Source organism: Phoenix dactylifera, chromosome 11 (genome assembly GCF_051530095.1).
Source record: "Phoenix dactylifera cultivar Ajwa chromosome 11, Ajwa_hap1_PhDact_Kaust_v1.1, whole genome shotgun sequence".
Taxonomy (NCBI): domain Eukaryota; kingdom Viridiplantae; phylum Streptophyta; class Magnoliopsida; order Arecales; family Arecaceae; genus Phoenix; species Phoenix dactylifera.
Genome location: NC_143200.1, coordinates 8,805,646 through 8,823,116, shown reverse-complemented (window position 1 = coordinate 8,823,116; position 17,471 = coordinate 8,805,646). Strand labels below are relative to the sequence as shown.

The window sequence follows — 17,471 nt, the reverse complement described above, 5'->3', positions numbered from 1 at the left end:
ACAACTTATTTGAGATACTTGAATTTGGTTAGCAAATTTATCCAGACTTAACATTGAAATAAAAAGGACTAAAAAAGAAAAAGGGGGCGCAGAATATGCAGACCTATTCGCTACCATCTACACTTAATCTCATCTTTACACGTAGGGAATGCCCATGGAGCACTTCGTTCCTAAGGGAGAAGGGTTTAGATCACCCCGGGGACTCGGTGTCCTTGGAACACCTTATTCCGAAGGCACAATTTAGATCTGCTATCAAGTGGAAGCTAAGTTCTTACTTTAGGATCACCTATCATTCATTTTTTAGACTCCAGAGCATCTCCCTACCAATATTCCAGCATACTGTTTTCATCCAATGGTTGGCTACCGGGGAACCAAAAGTTATCAGGTTGTCATTTTATCGGTAACTATAATGAGTTTGGTGCTTCCATCTCAAAAGATACAAACGTTTGTTATTACGGGAGAATGTGGTACTTGACTGGGAAGTTTCTTTTTTTTTGCTAGCAATAGAATCATATGTAGGAGAAATTATTAGACAAACCAGATCGACCTTGGATCTAAATGGAATCATTATCATCCTAGGTGGTTTGGATTCATTTCATCCTCCTAGGGTGAAATGAATCCACTAATAATTATTAGATGGACTAGAGGGTGAAATGAATCCACTAATAATTATTAGGTGAACTCGTCCATCTAATAATTTCTTGTAGGATGGAATATACCTTTAATGAAAATTTCGGATGCATATAATAATGCATAAACAATGTCCAGCTGAGATAAGAGATGCCTCTGGATACTTTTTGGATCCTGTCCGTCTTTAGCTTGGCGAGTGCTGTGCACAGACTTATTACATGGCATTCTCAAGACACGTATTGTACGTGAGATGGAGTCTTACTGCCTCCAATATTTTAATTTACAATCAAATTTTTGATCCGTAAATTTTGAATTATGCAAGGCTCATTTATTTTGAAGGGTGCACTTCTCTCGTCCTTCTCTCTTAAAGTGAAAAACTGGAGTATGTCCAAGTGTAGTTAATCAATACAGGAGCAGTCATGCCAGGATGGAGATGGGGAGACAACCCGAGCTAGAGTTTTTGGTTCATTAGTGTTATAGATGAGATCAATGGCCATTCTAGTGTGTTCAAAACAGTAATGGGTGATTGAACAGGACAAAATAAAAATTGGACAAATTTGGAGCCAGTCCCACAACTCGGGTATTCGTTAATCAGCAGGATGCCAGTGGATGATCAAACTAAATAGAGCCAGATGATGGGGGGATTAGGGAGGACGATTCAAAGTATGTTCTACAGTGCATGCATATGATCTTCATGATATCCAACTACATTTTTTACCTTCAACTTGATTTTCGGGGTATATACCACTTTATTAGCAGCTGTTCATTGTAAGGGTGGCAATTAACTCTACTTCATCATGTGCTCGATCCGATCCAAATGGGGTGGATTTCACTTACCTGAGGCGGATTTGAAACGGGTAGAATAATGGCAAAACCACTCTCAAACTTGACCTGGATATGTATAAAGGTTTGTTTGGAAAATCCATTAGAATTAGGCAAAATCTTCCATAGGAATTGGGTCTGTTAGTTTGTCTAGCCCATTTTTTTTTTTTCCTGAAGGCCTGTTCTACTCTTAGTCTTAATCCTATTTATGGGTCTGTGGGACTGCAGGATTTAAAAAAAAGATCTTTAGAAGTTTTTTTTTCCCTCCTACGAGGGAGGAATTGGGTTGATACAAACCTTATTTAAATAGATTGTAAAGTCATAATCCTATGAGAAATCCAACCCAATTCTTTTGGATTTTCCAAACAGGCTCTAACTCTTTACAAATCTCCTCCTCGAGGGAAAAAAAAATTGATTTTTGTAATTTTACCTGATTTAATCCATCCACCTTGACCTATTTAACTCTACCCGGCCCGCCCTGCCCTAAGACCTTCCCATCCTACCCTGCTCTGAGACAAATATGGGGTGGCTATAGATAATAGACTATCCGACCCATATGTGATTGATTGCTATCCTTAGTTGACTGCTGTTCCACCCACCTTCTTCAATCATATCCTTCAAGGCTTCAGATGTGTAAAGAATCATGTAATGCTACTGCCTTTCACTCATATCCCTACTATTGTTTGCCTTTGCCAACATGGCAGGAGGGAAATGGAGTGACTCGAATAAATATATCGATGTGATTCACAAGGAGGTGTTTGGATCAAGATGTGCCACGCTAGACTCAATAGGCAATGAGAATCTACTGACTCTCCAAGGGAAGTATGATAGCATTAATTGAAACTTGTCTCAGTGGTCACAAATTTCTGTTTAGCAATCAGAGGTTTTAAACATATGACATTATGCAGACTCTAGCCTACTTTTGTTTTTTGTTTTTTTTTTTTTTTTTATAGACCGGATGATTCATACAATACGTATACGGATACACCCAATAAAATAGAAAAACAAAATATCACGGAGCTCCCGAAGCAGCTCTCTATTTTCTATTCTTTCTTTTGAGTCTAATCTTCTAACCAACATCTATAAATCTACAGATACATGGTACATACTTCAGATATAGTACTTCTTTTCTATCTCCAGAGACTTATCTCCTATCAATATTTTGCTTTTCCCAATTAGATAATTTGGATTTGCCTACCCCAATTTGAGATCTCATCTTCCCTTTCCATAGTAGAATTTCATTGCTTTTTCTTGAACCAGTCTTACAATTCTCGCATGCCTAGCGTGTGGCATGCATGGTAAAGAGAGAGTTAGTCCTCTTTATTAAAAATTGAAACCTTTACGACCAAACTCTATTTGTAGCAGGCTTTACACGTGGATTGCATGGTAAAGCAACCATCTTTGAACCTTCAAACGGACAAGGACCACATGCCAATTCATAGAGAACTCCCACAGGCTTTCGTTGCTTTTGTGGTCAAAAGACAACACCAAAGTCTCCGTGCAATTAATACAGATACACTATGAGGGCCCGTGCATTTACTTTTAAAAAAGAGAGGACAGTATAGAGAGCAGACATGCACCTCGAAAGTACTATTTGAAAGGGCTGCAACTTGCAAAGAGTTGCGTCCAAAGCAAAGTGTTACATGAGAATTAATAAGTCCAAGCTAGCATTTTTATGCTGTACCATTGGTTGAGTAGGAGTCCTCAAGACGCCTATGTTGACATTTGTTGAACCCGAGAGAGACATGAAGTTGAGGGTATTCTGGATAACTCCGGCTAGACATTCTGGATAAATGAGGCAAAGCCGGACTTTTGATTGCCTAGAAGGCTTTTAGGACCACCGAGGTGGTAGTATGGTGAAAACGGGCCTTTGATTTTACCAGAGTGGCCCATATTCGAAACGCGCGGGCGTCGATTAAATGTGGGGGCCGGATGCCCTCGTTTGGTTTGTCTGGTGGAATCGCTATCTGATCCGTTGGTACTTAGATAGTACTGGTATGACGTACTCACACATGGGGCAACCTACGGATGGGGAGGGTATGAGTAAAACTGAGTCTACCCGCATTGAACATTCTCCAGCTGGAAGGGAGCCCAGTGGGGGTAAAACTGAGTCTACCCGCATTGAACATTCTCCAACGGAAAGGGGGCTCAGTGGGGGTTGTTACGTGGGTGAGGTCTTTCTCTCCCTCCTCTTTCCTTTTGTTTCCACAAAAAAAAAAAAAAAAAAAAAAAGAGGGAAGAAGAAGGAGGAAGGAAGGCTTTTGGGGATGAATTTTTAGATAATGTCTCCCTCCTCGGAATCCATAAATACAAAAGAAAAAGAGTTGTCATGGAGCAGGAAGAAAGGAGTCAGGTTTCAAAAGGATGGAAGTGGGAATCCACCAGAGTAGGGAGCATCAGAAGAGTGTGAGGCCTCAATTCAGAATGGGGAGCTATGTAGATCTTGGCCCTATTTCCTGCAAAAGTGGGTTAGATGCTAAAAGATTTGTAGATGACATGATGAGGTTAGGAGCTCTATGCCTAGTGTTCGATTGGACTTGGCTATAGAGTTAAACATGTTGTGTACTACTAACCTACAGAATAAGGTAACAAAATAATGATGATGATTTAAATATAAAAAAGGTCCTTCTATGTAATCTTTTTTGAGAAAATAACTCACAAAGATAGTAGTAGAAAAGAAGAATTTTTTTTTTTTTATAACTAAGCAAGATATCTCAGTTTTAGCAGAAGCGGATTATACATCGCATTGGAAATGGGATGCGTTCTTTGTTCATAACTGCTGTAAGTTCCTTAATTTTGGAGGCACCCTCTTCCTGCTAATTTGATCATCTTGGCTTGGCCTGCAAGGCTGCAATAAACAAAAAGATCCTGAACGCTAAGAAAGAGAAAATTGGTTGGTTCTTCTTGTACCTTCGGCAATCAACATCATAAGACAAGTGATCGGCTTCTACTTTTCGGTCGATATGTCAGTGGAACTCGGAAGTGTTTCATTTTTTTCCAACCTAGCAATAAAAAAAAGGATTTGCATCTATTCCTCGAACAAAATAAGCTTTGCTGTTGGAAGCAACATAAATAAGATTTCTATTTTGTTTCAAGCCCTCTCTCTCTCTCTCTCTCTCTCTCTCTCTCTCTCTCTCTCTCTCTCTGATGGAAGATGGAGCTAGAAGATTTGAAAGGTTATACACAAAAAGCATTTGAGCCCGTTATTGGGATTAGGATAAGCCATGAATGTATATACTTAACAAGGCTGGGATATGTTATGCCCTCTTACTAGTACGAGCGGGCATGTGACAGACGGCCACATACCTATAAGCTATGGCCCATAGGATATGCAAGAAAAGTTATATATAGTATCAATGTAGGTAAATTAAGATAAACTAAGATACTAAGCTTTCTTAGAATGATAAACATTCATAAATCGAAGTCCAACATTATTTTCAATACATTCTATAAGGATTATAGAGATAATTTATCAAAAAAAAAGAGATTACTTCTAATTATAGTCCTCTTGCTCACGACCCATGATCCCATCCCCACAAATTGTCGATATCTACAAAAAAGAAGGTAAAATAAACAAAAGTGAGCTAAAAAAAAGTCTAGTAAGCCACCTCTATCTTTATTTGAATCAAGTATAATATCTGCAATATCAATTTTCATCATATAAGTTTCAATTATAATTAAAAGCATGTTGAACGATATAAAATATATATTTCAAAAATATTTAATGCATCTAGTCAGATAAAATTCCAAATCAATGTATTTAACCATTCACACTCTTTCTTAGCTTTTATGATAATGGCCATGATCGACATAGAGACTAGCTCCTACCTACAACATGCGCTAGTGTTTGTCCTGCTAGAGGCCCGAAAAGAGATTATCTCTGAATTCATATGGAAACAATGCTTGCAACAACATGTGCTTGTAATCGCTCCACTGGTATGGCTTGGAAGAAAACTAGCTCCCGACTACAACATGCCACCAATCAGCATGCGCTAGTGATCGCCCCACTGGAGGTCCAGAAGGAGACTAGATCTTGACCCGTGTGATCATTGATAGTCTAGAGAGGGAATCATCAAAACAAATAAAATTAGCAATCTTTCAATGCAACAATAATGCAAATTAATACACCAAATTAATACGACTAGAGAGTATCAACATTGAGTTGAATGATCGTGTTCTCATGCGAATCCTTCAGATACCCAACCATGGTGATCTGGTGGACGAGGTTGAGGATCGGCTAAGGGCAGTGCAATGCATTCTGGGAAGAAGAATTGTGAATAAAAATGCCAAGATTAGAGAAAGCCAACTCAATATGGATATGAGGCTCCTGCATCACATAACCAGCATGATCATTTATCCAAAGTCTAGAAGACTCGAAATTGTCTCTGAAAAGGAACCGAGAATCATGTTCCACATCATCAAGGAAGTTTCCATAAATATTCCGGCTTTGATAATTTAGAGGATGCATGAAGCTATGTCAAGGAAAAAGGCTCCACTTCCCTATAGTCTAATGCTTATGGAGATCTTCAAGAACTTCAACATAGACTTGGTGGGTGAAACATCCAATGAGTTGATCTTTTTTTATACCTACAATGAACTTTCTATACATCACATAGGATATCACAAGATCAATAATCATTGGGTAAGAACCAAAGGGGCAGCTGGACTTGAAGAAGAAGAAGAAAACAGTAAATAAGCCACGATTGAGCCCTCCTCAATAAGAAGAGAAACTCAGAAGTAGCTTGCAGCTAGGGAACAAGATTTTGAAACTCCATCAGTAAGCAGATATCAACATATCTACATTCGGGTGCATGAAGATGAACTAAAGATCATCTCTGATCAAGTAGCTGTAATCCTCCTAGAAGCAAGAATTTTTTAGCTGAGAGATAGCTCAAGGGATCCTCAAGCCACATCTACATCTAATTTGGTTCAGTTGTTGATAGAGTAAGGTGCAAAACTAACATTGATTTAGAATTCTATCACTGATCTGAGTAAAAGGGTATCTTCGATAAAAAGAAAGGTTGGTCAAGGTAGAATGGGCCAAGCTTTAAATAAAGACTCTGTGCAAATTTCTGAACTTGCTCTAGAAGCTGAAAGACTTAAAGAAAGAGTTGAGTCTGGAATCTAGCAATTGATAGAAGAGATTTATAGGACTTCAACTGTTGTTTCCTCTAGAGTGACGTCTCTTCTACAAGCTATAGAGAGATTAGTCGAGCAACTAGAAAACTCATCCATCTTTAAAGTCTCCACCTCTGTCTGGCCCTTACACAATCTAGCCAATCTTCGTCATCTAGACCTTTTTAATTCTTCACTAGTGTTGGACTTTCTAGTGGGACAGGAGTCGCCGAGCTAGTGGATGTCTCTTCTTCTTTTAATGAAGACTAGACAATTTTTCATTATTATCTTTGATCAATGTTTAAATCTTCCTATTATGTACTTGAACTCTTAATGATAAATCTTCAGTTTAAATTCAAGTACTTGTGCTTACATTTTTGGCAATTTTCTTTGATGAACATTTAAGTTAAAATGATTAATACTTATCTGTTTATGTGGCATACTGCAATGAATATCTCAATATAGATGTTTAAGTATTTTTCAATAATATCTTGTCTTTTATGCCCTACTTTTTGATAATGACGGAAGGGGAGAGAGAAAAAGAAGGAGAAAGAGACATGGAGACGGAAAAATGAGAAAGGAAACATAAGAAAGATAGAAATGATAAAAGCTCAAAAAGGAAAACAAGAGAAGCAAGCAAGTTAAAGAAAAAAGGGGGAGAAAGAAAAATAAGAAAGAAAGAATAGGTCTAAAGGAATGCAAAAAGCAAAGCACAAAGTGAATGATCAATCTAAAATTTTTGCAAATTATAGTCCTATTATTACATCAAAAAGGGGAAGAAATTAATCTTTTAAATTACTCGGTGAAATTCCAATCAACCATATAAAATCCTTCATTCGCTCCATAAATTTTGTGAACTTAAATTCAGATGTTATTTATGTTTTTTCTTATATCTGAATTTTGCAAATATACTATGTTCTAAAAGATGTTATCATTGTTTATATCATTTTCTTTTAGAACTTAAAGATTTTGTCATCATCAAAAAAGAAGAGATTGTTGAACCTTAAAGGTTAATTCTGATGATGCAAAGTAATAGAGTTAAAAGTTGATTAACCTGTTTGCTTTGAGTTTAAGTAATAAAATTTCAGAATGTAAAGAAGAAGAAAGTCTTCAGCCACTAAAAATAAGATCATCCATGTAAAGCTCCACATTAAGAAGCAAACTCCAAAAGGTTATGAAAACATTCTTTGGAAGCTCATATATAAGCATAGAAGATTTCATCCTGGGCTACGTTAAGAGTTGACCCCAAGCCTGCAATGAGTCGACCCCAGCGCACTGTTATTGACTGTAGCATCTTCATGAGCCGACTCCAAAGTGCGAATCGATCCTAAAATAGTCTTAGAGGACATATAGAAAGCTAAAAAATTCATCACATTGACGAGTCGACCCTTGAACTACTCGAGCCAACTCTTGTTTAGTATGAGTCGAGCCCAGCCAAAGATGTGTCGACCCTAAAATGACCACAGAGAAAAGACAGAGAGCCAAAAAAATCACTGATTTGATGAGTCAACTTAGAGAATTCACGAGCTAACTCCAGTAAAACTAGAGTCAACCCTTGAAATAATCGAGTCAACCCTAGAGCGGCCATAGTGGAAAGATAGAGAGCAGTAAAAAATAGTCCGTTAAAGAGTCGACCCCTAAAATCAACGAGCTGATTCCTGAAAATTATAAGTCGACTCTTGAAAATCTCGTGTTAACCCCTAAAATCTACGAGTTGACTCCTCTGCACTTGACAACTGCAACGACTAATTTTCTACGAATCTAAACGACTGTTTTTCTCTTTCAATGGCTCTATTAACTGTCTAATAGCTAGAAAGGTATTCCAACCATCTCCAAAAAGCATAAATGCAAGGGAATACTAAAGGAAAGACAAGAGCTCAAACATTACAAAGAAAAATCCACCAAGAGCAGGAGAGAAAGAAAAAAAAAGAGCTTCAACAAGCAAATCATTCTTTAGAGCTTTCATTGTAAGCTAAGAGATAACATTCTCAACTTCAGAGAGTTGGTGAAACACCTTTAAGAAGTATTCAAGTCAACCTATATAGTATACTCTATTTATTGTTTTTGTATTTACTGTCTTGGAGCTGTATTTATTGTAACAATATTTAAGTCTTTCTATCATTTGCTGTAACAAGTTTTTAGAACTGAAACTTGAGAGAAAGGTCTGTCCAAACTTTAACTTGGATCATGTTAAGCCTGTGATATGCTCGGAGTAGATTTTGGTTGATTGGCCTGAAAAATTAACTAAGTTGATTGTGAACTCGGAAAACAATTGGTGAAGATTTTGGTTGATTGATCTGAAAAAATTAACTAGATTTGGTTGTGAACCTGAAAAACAACTGGGTTGTAATCCATAATATAGATTATAGTAAAATTCTCAAAAAATGATTGGGTTGTAATCCAGAATATAGATTATCTTAAAATTCTCAAAAGGTCTTGAGGAATGGATATAGATGCAGGATTGGCACCAAACCACAATAAATTTCTTGTATTTGCCTTATTTGCTTTTCTTGCTTTAATTTTTTGCATATTTACTTAGTTGTTATTTGTTGAGTTGAATATTTATCTGTTAAGCATTTAATTCGGTGTATTATTAGTTAAAATTTTTGAAAAACTCAATTCACACCCCTCTTGGGCTACATAGTTAGGCGACAGGATGCTCTTTATTCTCTTGCTATTTCACACTGTTATTCCAAAGCACTGCTTGTTTTAAGCATCGGAGGAGGCTTAGCGGAGCCACATTGGCAGGCTTTTCTCTTCTTTTTGTGTTCAAATTCGTAACTCACCATAGGAGTTGGCATTCCGTCTTCTGCCACCTTGGACCGAGCAGGCTAATACGCGTCCTCCACGCCTCCAAATCCTCAGAAAGCAGGATTTGGGCATCAACAATAGAATTAATATTTTCTGAGCTTATCCAATTACAAACTACTTTAATCAATTTAAAACTGATTTTTCCGGACGTCGTAATCTTATTGATTTCAAGAGAACTTTAACATTCAAGTTCTCCATTTGATTCCTCATGCTTTAAATCTTACCAAATGTTCCTAACTATTCTTGAATGAGATATCCAATACGTTGGAATACTATCCCTGCATGGCATAATGGCGCATTTAATATCTCTTAGGTGCAAAACATGAAATTATCTGTCTCCCCTTGTTATGTACAATGGGAGCACGATGACGTGAAAGATTCTTTCAGATATTTGTTTTCTTGGTCAATTGACAGACAAGAACCCATGCGTCAAGAGCATGAACATTTGGTCGTACATGCGACATTGGAATGTATTCTTGGTGCTTCCTTCTTAATTTGCTTGCATCAAGGAATAGGGTAAAGTGAAACCTAGGGACCAAACAATTTGCGCGGTTATTTAAATGAAAGAGAGCTTGCATGCCATGGCAAAGCTGGGTAAAGAAGGGTCCTGCCGTCCCTACAATGCCCAAGGCGGCGTAGGATGGGAGAAGGGGAAGGAAAAAGGGCGACTCATTTTGTACGAATTCGGATCTATCCATTCCTTCCAGTTGAAGCTTGGAGTAAAAAAGAGGGAGGAAAGATTTGAAAAGATGCCTTTGGCTTTTTGAGCACTTGGCAGGTATGTGGGAAGCTTAGACTTTGTCTCCTTTTTGAGCACTTGGGCTTCTTAAGAGGTTACGGGTCTGCATTGAGAAGGGACAATGGTCCCCTCGTGAGGTGAACAAAGTTGGTCATCTACGCCTTCTTCTTAAGATAGTATTCTTCGACTCAAAACACACCATCTTAATTATAGCAGGAATAAGGAGGACATCTAAAACTTATGCTGGACGTGACTTGATGAAATCACCAAAATAAATTCGCACCCAACATAGACCTTAGCTACTTTGGATAGACTACTCATGCCTGCAACTCCAAGTTAGTAGCTTAAGTCTAGGTCCTGAGCTACGAGCACAGCTCTAATAGTGTCTTAGATCTGAAAAAAGTGATAGAACGGAATTAGGCTTCTCTATAATATCACAAAATTTTAACTAAGCCAAAACCAAAGAGATCAAAATAAATCTGACCCATAAACTGAATATACAATATGAACGAGAGAGGGATCTTTGATAATACGAGCAAAAACTAAGATCACAATATCATCGCAAAATTTGACTCATTTCTTTGATTCTTCAAGAAAATTCTTTTGTAGCATAAGAAGATTCATCAACTCAAAATTTTAAAAAATATGATTAATTAAAATAAAATAAATGGAGATTTTCGAACAAATCTGACTTGCAGTCTAAGAAAAAAAATATATTAAACTTTAAGGAAAAGTTAAAAAAACATAAAAGGAAGTGTTTAAATATCTTGTCTATATATCTATATGATGTGCAGAGAGACACAGGCAGAGAAGACTTATTGATCTTTCAATAGTGAAGGATCCAGGTAGCGGTTTCCATAAACACTTTCCTTGGAAGGTCGCGTACCTGAAAGCTGTTTTACTTTCAACTTCTTTTGATAATTTCTTACATACATAACCTCTAACAGTTGACAGTAGCTAGTTTTCTTCATCACAGCCTGTTAGTTCATTTTGAGCACTGCTTACCTTTAATTCTTCAGTGCCAGTTCTTGTATGAGTGATGGAGAGCAAATTGATTTGTCATTTTAGTCATTTAGTAAAGTTGCTCGATGAAATTGAATAAACTGAGATATGAACATAGCTTACATCATATATAGAACGAAAACTAGAGATGAACTAAATTAATCCGACCACCTATACCTATTCCTAAAGTTGATTTAATGGTAGTATTAGGTCTTAGGGGTGAGGTTATACCAGGCTGATTTATGATAACTCGCAAGTAAGGCATAACTTTTAAACCAAAGTGAAATCGGTGCATCGATGTGACCTCTAACATGTGACATGGACAATGCATTGAGAGGTGGCGATTCTCATGCACAAAAAAAAAAAAAAAAAAGTCCTGAACTAAAGGCGACACTCTAATACACATGGTATTGTATTACTGGTTGATGGAAGCATTTTGCTGCTCAGGTTTCAAAGAAGTAATTATTCTCCTGAATCGCATTGCATTGGTAGAAACTCACTCTCCTGAATCATTTCCAGCTGCTGTGGTTGGACCAGTGTCTGTTCAGAGCCAGCTCACATGCTGCTGTTAGATGTACCCAATGATGAATCCAATGACAGATTTTAGAAAAATGAAAACCAAATAAATCATACAATATGATTGCCTACCTAGCCTATCTAACTGGCTGGTTAAATTAACCCAATCCTCTTCATCTTTACAAGAGGCTGTCCATTTCTATTTAGATAGACTGCATTTTATATGGAGACAATGATTGGCAGAAAAAAGTGGAGCCCTCAAGTCACATCAATTCTAATTTGAAATAGAAAATTAAAAAAGGGGGATGATTCCAAAGCAAATAATCTAGGTAAAGAGTAATAAAGTAATGAAAAAAAAACTTTTAACCGTTCAAATCACTTTCAATGGTGATCCTGATCTGCCACTTGACCTGGAAAATCGGTTAAAAAAGGTTGGTTTACCTGTATTTTTGTTGAACTCTAGGGCTAAAGAGAATGAGGAGTTTGATGTCCCCTCCCTCTTCCTCGGGTGGTTCTATATACACCCCCCCTATTGCTCAGGACACCCCCCAAAAATTAAAAAAAAATTAAATACTCTCTACACCCCCCCATTTGCTAAGGACACCCCTAAAAAATTAAAAATTCCTAAATTACCCCCCACCCTCCCCACCTCCTCACCTAAATTGCTCTCTACACCCCCCAACCCCCCCCCCCACCCCGCTCTTCCCCTCCAAAACACCCGCCGGCTTCTCCCTTCCGCCCAAAAAACCTCGCCTCAAGCACCTCGCCGGCGGCCAAACCCCCTCCGTCTCCCCCTTCTCCCTCTCGTCGCCGGTCGGTGCATTGCACCTCGCCAACGCCCAAAACCCCCCGTTCCCTCTTCTCCCTCTCGTCGCCGGCATTCTCCCGATCTCCGACCACCTCGCCGGCTTCTCCCGGAACCACCTCCCCGGCCATCTCCCGAGCAACGAGCACCTCGCCGGCGCCTCCACGACCACCTCGAGGTAGCTCCCCCCCCCGCCTCCAGTTCTCCGTTCGGCACTGGATCGCCGAACAGAACCCTTCTGTTCGGCTGAACAGTGCCGAACAGAAGCCTTCTGTTCGGCAACCCTCAACCGAACAGAAGCCTTCTGTTCGGCTGCACAGTGCCGAACAGAAGGCTTCTGTTCGGCTGCACAGTGCCGAACAGAAGGGGGGTGTATGAGAAAATTTCAAGGGCAATATGGTAATTACACTAAAGGTTAGTTTGGGTATTTTTTTTTTGGTTTTTGGGGGGTGTCCTGAGCAATAGGGGGGGTGTATATAGAACTACCCCTCTTCCTCCTAGGGCTTTTGATGCTCCGTTCCCCTTTCCTCACCCTAGGTACCATCCTTTCTTTGTGTCACCCTAGGTTACTCCTCCCCTGCCCTCCCCTCTCCTCTCCTTGCCCTAGGTTCTTTTGATGATGGAATTTGCGATCATTTTCATTTTTCTCCCTTTCACCAACCCTAACCCTATTCTTTTCTTTCGTTCTCTGTCGTCTATGATCCAGTCACCGAACCCCTATAGAACCCTAGTGGAAGACGTAGTTTCTCCGATTAAGACAATGCAAAGGCAGCATATGGTTGCTAGTAGTTCCAAACCGAATATTATTATGGTGTGTATAAGTGGTGGCATAGTTCATGATGGAGAGGAAGTTGCCAAAGGTGGAGAGGATGTGAATCATGTCACGATGTTTAATTGGCTAGCAGCGAGTCAAAGGTCCCAGGTTCGATCCTTTGTAGGCACAAGTGATATATTATTTTTATTTGTTTTTCAAAAATAAGATGAGAATGATGCTTTTTTTTAATATTTAGACATCTAATTGGTGTAACCAGCTGATTTTATCTTTCTCTGTTTTGCCCCTTCTAAAATGTGTGGACACTGTTGTGGTAATAAATGATCGAGATGATGATATAGTGTGACTAGATTTGTCTAACTCATCTTCCAAGTGGCAACCCAAGCATCCTTAAAAACTCTCGAAGGCATTCTAATTAGGATCTTCGAAACAACCTGAAAGCTGGGATGAGTAGATAAGAAGTAGCTGATCTCTAAAGTTGAAGTTCTTAGCTCAACTCGGCGACCTCGACAACTAACCTAAGCCGAGTAGAACTTGTTGTGGTTCAAATCTGGCCCGAGGGTGAGCACGCCGGAGGAGTCGGGGAGCTACCGGAGTATGGAAGGAGAGGACGGGGCCATCTCCTACGCGGCGATGTACCTGCACAAAGCCTCAGCGGTGGGGTTCCGGTGAAGGCTCTCCGACGCTCAAGTTAGAGTGGGGTATATTTGGTCCAGCCAAAAAGCTCTTTAGGCGTTACCTGATGGGGCTATTTATAGTCCCTGTAGAGGTGCCCAGGTAGCGGAGGTATGACCTATCCTCATCATGGGAAGAGATAGCTTTTAGCTAAATGGTGCGCAGCTAGAGCTTGCTTAAGGCACACGGCGTAGGTCGTTCTTATGAACAGTAAGGCGTTGGTAGATATGACAGGGCATGGCTGGGGAAGCAGGGCATGGTCCTAGGTTGATATGTCGGGGCGTGGCCAGCAAGCAAAATATAGTGCGGTGAGGCTGCTGCAGTGCATGGCCGCAGCATGTGGACGACAAGGTGGGCCTTCTGAGGTCGGCTCGGCCTTCTGAGGTCGGACTTCAGGGGTTGGCCTTTTGAGCTCGGCCTTCTGAGGTTGGCATCGGCCTCCTGAGCTCGGCCTTCCAGAATCGGGTGACTTCATGCCAAAAAATAGGACGATTCATTTTGTTCCCCATCAGAACCTTTGCCCCAAATACATGCAAGGTTTCGTCAGTTCCATCATATACCAGACAGTTACAATACTTTTTTGGATTATTGCGTCACGTCAGCAGGTTGTTATGGTACGATTTGGAGTTTGTTGGAATATGATTGGCTGAAGATACAAAATTCTAGCAATTGAAAAGCTGGAAAAGCCCTCCATAAAGGTGAGAGGAAGGACACTCTACTATTCTGTTATACCAATATTATCTTTTTTTTCTTCTTCTCCTTTATTTTCCACCAATGAAACTCTCTCTGATTTAAGCATCGAAGGATAGACGGAGCCAATCCCGCAAGCTTTCTAACCTTTGTATGTTGTCTCATTAGTTTATGGAGGCGATCCCATCGGCTTTTCTATATTGACATCAATACATACTATTACGAGAGAGAAGGCAGGGTAAAACATTTGAGGTATTGAATCAAAATTCTAAAAGAAAAAATAAGCTTCATGACCTAACCTGGGTACCAAAATGAAGGTCGAGGTCACCAAAACCCGTGCACCAATTGCGCCACCCCCTCCTCCATGGACGCATGACGCATGGAATTTGGACCCCGTAACATTACGCACATACATCCTCTATTGTATGAAACCGGGACCCACCTCAGTCAATCACTTCCTGATTCACGAACAAAATAAAAAAAAGGCTGGTTTGGCTGTGGAGGCACTTTGCCACATTCTCTCTTATCTCATAAGTTAATTATAAATAAAATAGAAAACCAACGGCCAAAAAGGAGAGGCAATGGTTTGAGGAAAATTCCGGTCAAACGGACGAAGCTTTCTAGAACTGATTCTTTTATAAATTTCTTTTTTATAATGCAAAACATTTCCCAACCTCTGGCTTATATTAAACACAGCTGTTCACATCTCCGTTCCATCGTTCATCAAGATTCTTTTTCTTTTTAAAAAAAAAAATCCAAGTGAAAGAATATATATCCCTACTCTCTCGCGCGGTTCAAACCAAAACACCACAAACCACCCTTTCTGTGATATCATCATCATTTCTAACCCAAACTATCGTGTTTGTGTTGAGGTCTATGAGGAGATAGATGAGGCTCAAGTCGCTCAGCCTCCAGATGATCCCGTGGTGCTTCCACGTGGTGGGGGCCACGTTCCGGCCGGAGCTCGACGGCGGCGGCGGCGGCGACGACCTCCTCCACAAACTCAAGCCGACATCGTCGCCGGCCGGCTCCGTCCGGGTCATCGGCTCCGACGGCCGGGTACGAGTCTACGACAGGCCGGTGGGGGCAGCGGAGGTGATGATGGAGAAACCTTGCCACCTCGTCTGCCGCTCCGATTGCTTTTTCATCGGCCAGCGCGTCCCCGCCCTCGCCGCCGGCGACCAGCTCCAGCCCGGCCACAGCTACTTCCTCCTTCCCTCCCACTTCTTCCACTCTGTTCTTTCTTTTGTCACCCTCGCCGCCTCCTTCGCCAACAGTATCAAGAATTCGCCGTTCCTCCGGCCGTTCGACATACACAAGACCCCATCCGGGACACTCCAGATACGAGTCTCGGACGAGTTCTTGGATCGGCTGAGGATGGAGCAGGAGGAGATGGAGGAGATGGAGAGGAGAGGGAGGAGGGTTTGCACCACGGAGGCGCTGGAGAAGGATTACAGGCAGTTGGTGAGAAGTAGGTCGTGGAAGCCGAAGCTGGAGACAATAAGGGAGTCGGAGAGGAAGAGGAGGAGCAGGGGTTTAGCTTTTGATAGGATCAGGAGGAGGAAGAAGAGAAGCCAGAAGGCATCCCAGACCAAAGAGGACAAATCTCGCTTGTAAAAATACAAATAGAAAATGTGGTGCCCTGCCTTTGATTTAATTTTTGCTGCTAGCCCTTCTTCTTTTCTCTTTTTTTATTTTTTTTCCTTTGCTTTATATAAATCAGAGAGCTTTTAGTTTCATTAGATTGTAAGTTCTGGATGTAGCTAACTGATGATAACTCACAGCGATATACGTGCAAAAAGATGGTTCATTGAAGCTTTCATGAATCTCCTTTTCTTGTTCCCAAGTATTGGTGTTTGACAAACTAGATCTACCAAACCATCATCAACATTTACTTTTCAGTTTTCACCACTTATGCATAAATTACTCTAAAAGGAAACATAAACTTGAAAAGCTTTGTATCTTTTGATCTTATATGAGAGGAGAAGATAGCTTAAAAAAATGTACTCTAGTAGCTCCCTTCTTTGGAGTTTGGACTCTCTGGGGAATCCGCCTAGAGAGATCCATTATTGGATGGCTTCCCATCTTCTTTCTTCACTCTCACTCACTCTCTATCTCCCTCTCCCTGGGATTGCAGTGTTTTCTTGACTGTGGTCAAAGCTTTTGGGATTGGTTGGCGAGAGCGAGATAGATGTGTCGACTGACAGAAAAGTGCATGACAGCATGTGTAAGAGAGGGGAAGGGTTGGGCTGGCAAATGGCAATGGCATGGTCGCAGTTGAAGGCTGGCATTCCCCCATGCTTTTCTCGCGCGCTCTCACCCTTCTCCCTGCGGTCCTTGCCCGCCCTCAGAACACGACAAAATAGACGTCAAGAATTCCAGTGACCGGCAAAGTCCCACATGGCTCGTCACGTCAGAGTTCGCACGAGTCCAAACATTCCAAGCTTTTGGATCGGCCGAGTCTTTTTCTTCCCTTTGGCACGCCCCCGCCTGCCGTCTACGCCCTTGCGACGTGAGTACGTGGGGAAATTAAACTCCGTGCTCGTTCTTCCCTTGTAGAACCAAAATGCACCGAATTAACCAAAGACGAATTTTGGCTTGGATGTGTGACAATTGTAGCACGATGCCTAGTCCATGTTTCCTTCTGGTTCTGGCCATCCATTCAAGTGGAGACCATGAATCAACGAACGGTGATCAAATGGGTTATCTGGTTCTACTTCATACCTGATAGGTGCATGAAAATGTACCTTTTAACACTACCACTTTAGGCTAAATTGTTAAGACTTAAGCATGATTTGAATATTTTTATGATATTTTTCTAATCTGAACTTTACTTCACAAAGTGTCCAAGTCTTAATTGATTTTGGTGATTTTATTGTAGGAATGGAGTTAAG

General features: G+C 40.5%; 1 protein-coding gene across 1 annotated transcript; it reads left to right on the top strand.

Moving 5' to 3' along the window:
- Positions 1–15,325: 15,325 nt before the first annotated feature.
- On the top strand, positions 15,326–16,392 carry LOC103723099 (uncharacterized). Its single transcript, XM_008813910.3, has one exon. It carries the CDS (start codon positions 15,466–15,468, stop codon positions 16,192–16,194), a length of 729 nt encoding a protein of 242 aa, XP_008812132.1. The 5' UTR covers positions 15,326–15,465; the 3' UTR covers positions 16,195–16,392.
- Positions 16,393–17,471: the final 1,079 nt, after the last annotated feature.

What these genes read in the sequence shown, in the direction of transcription:
- LOC103723099 (XM_008813910.3), top strand. Translation starts at nt 15,466, where the DNA reads ATGAGGCTCAAGTCGCTCAGCCTCCAGATGATCCCGTGGTGCTTCCAC.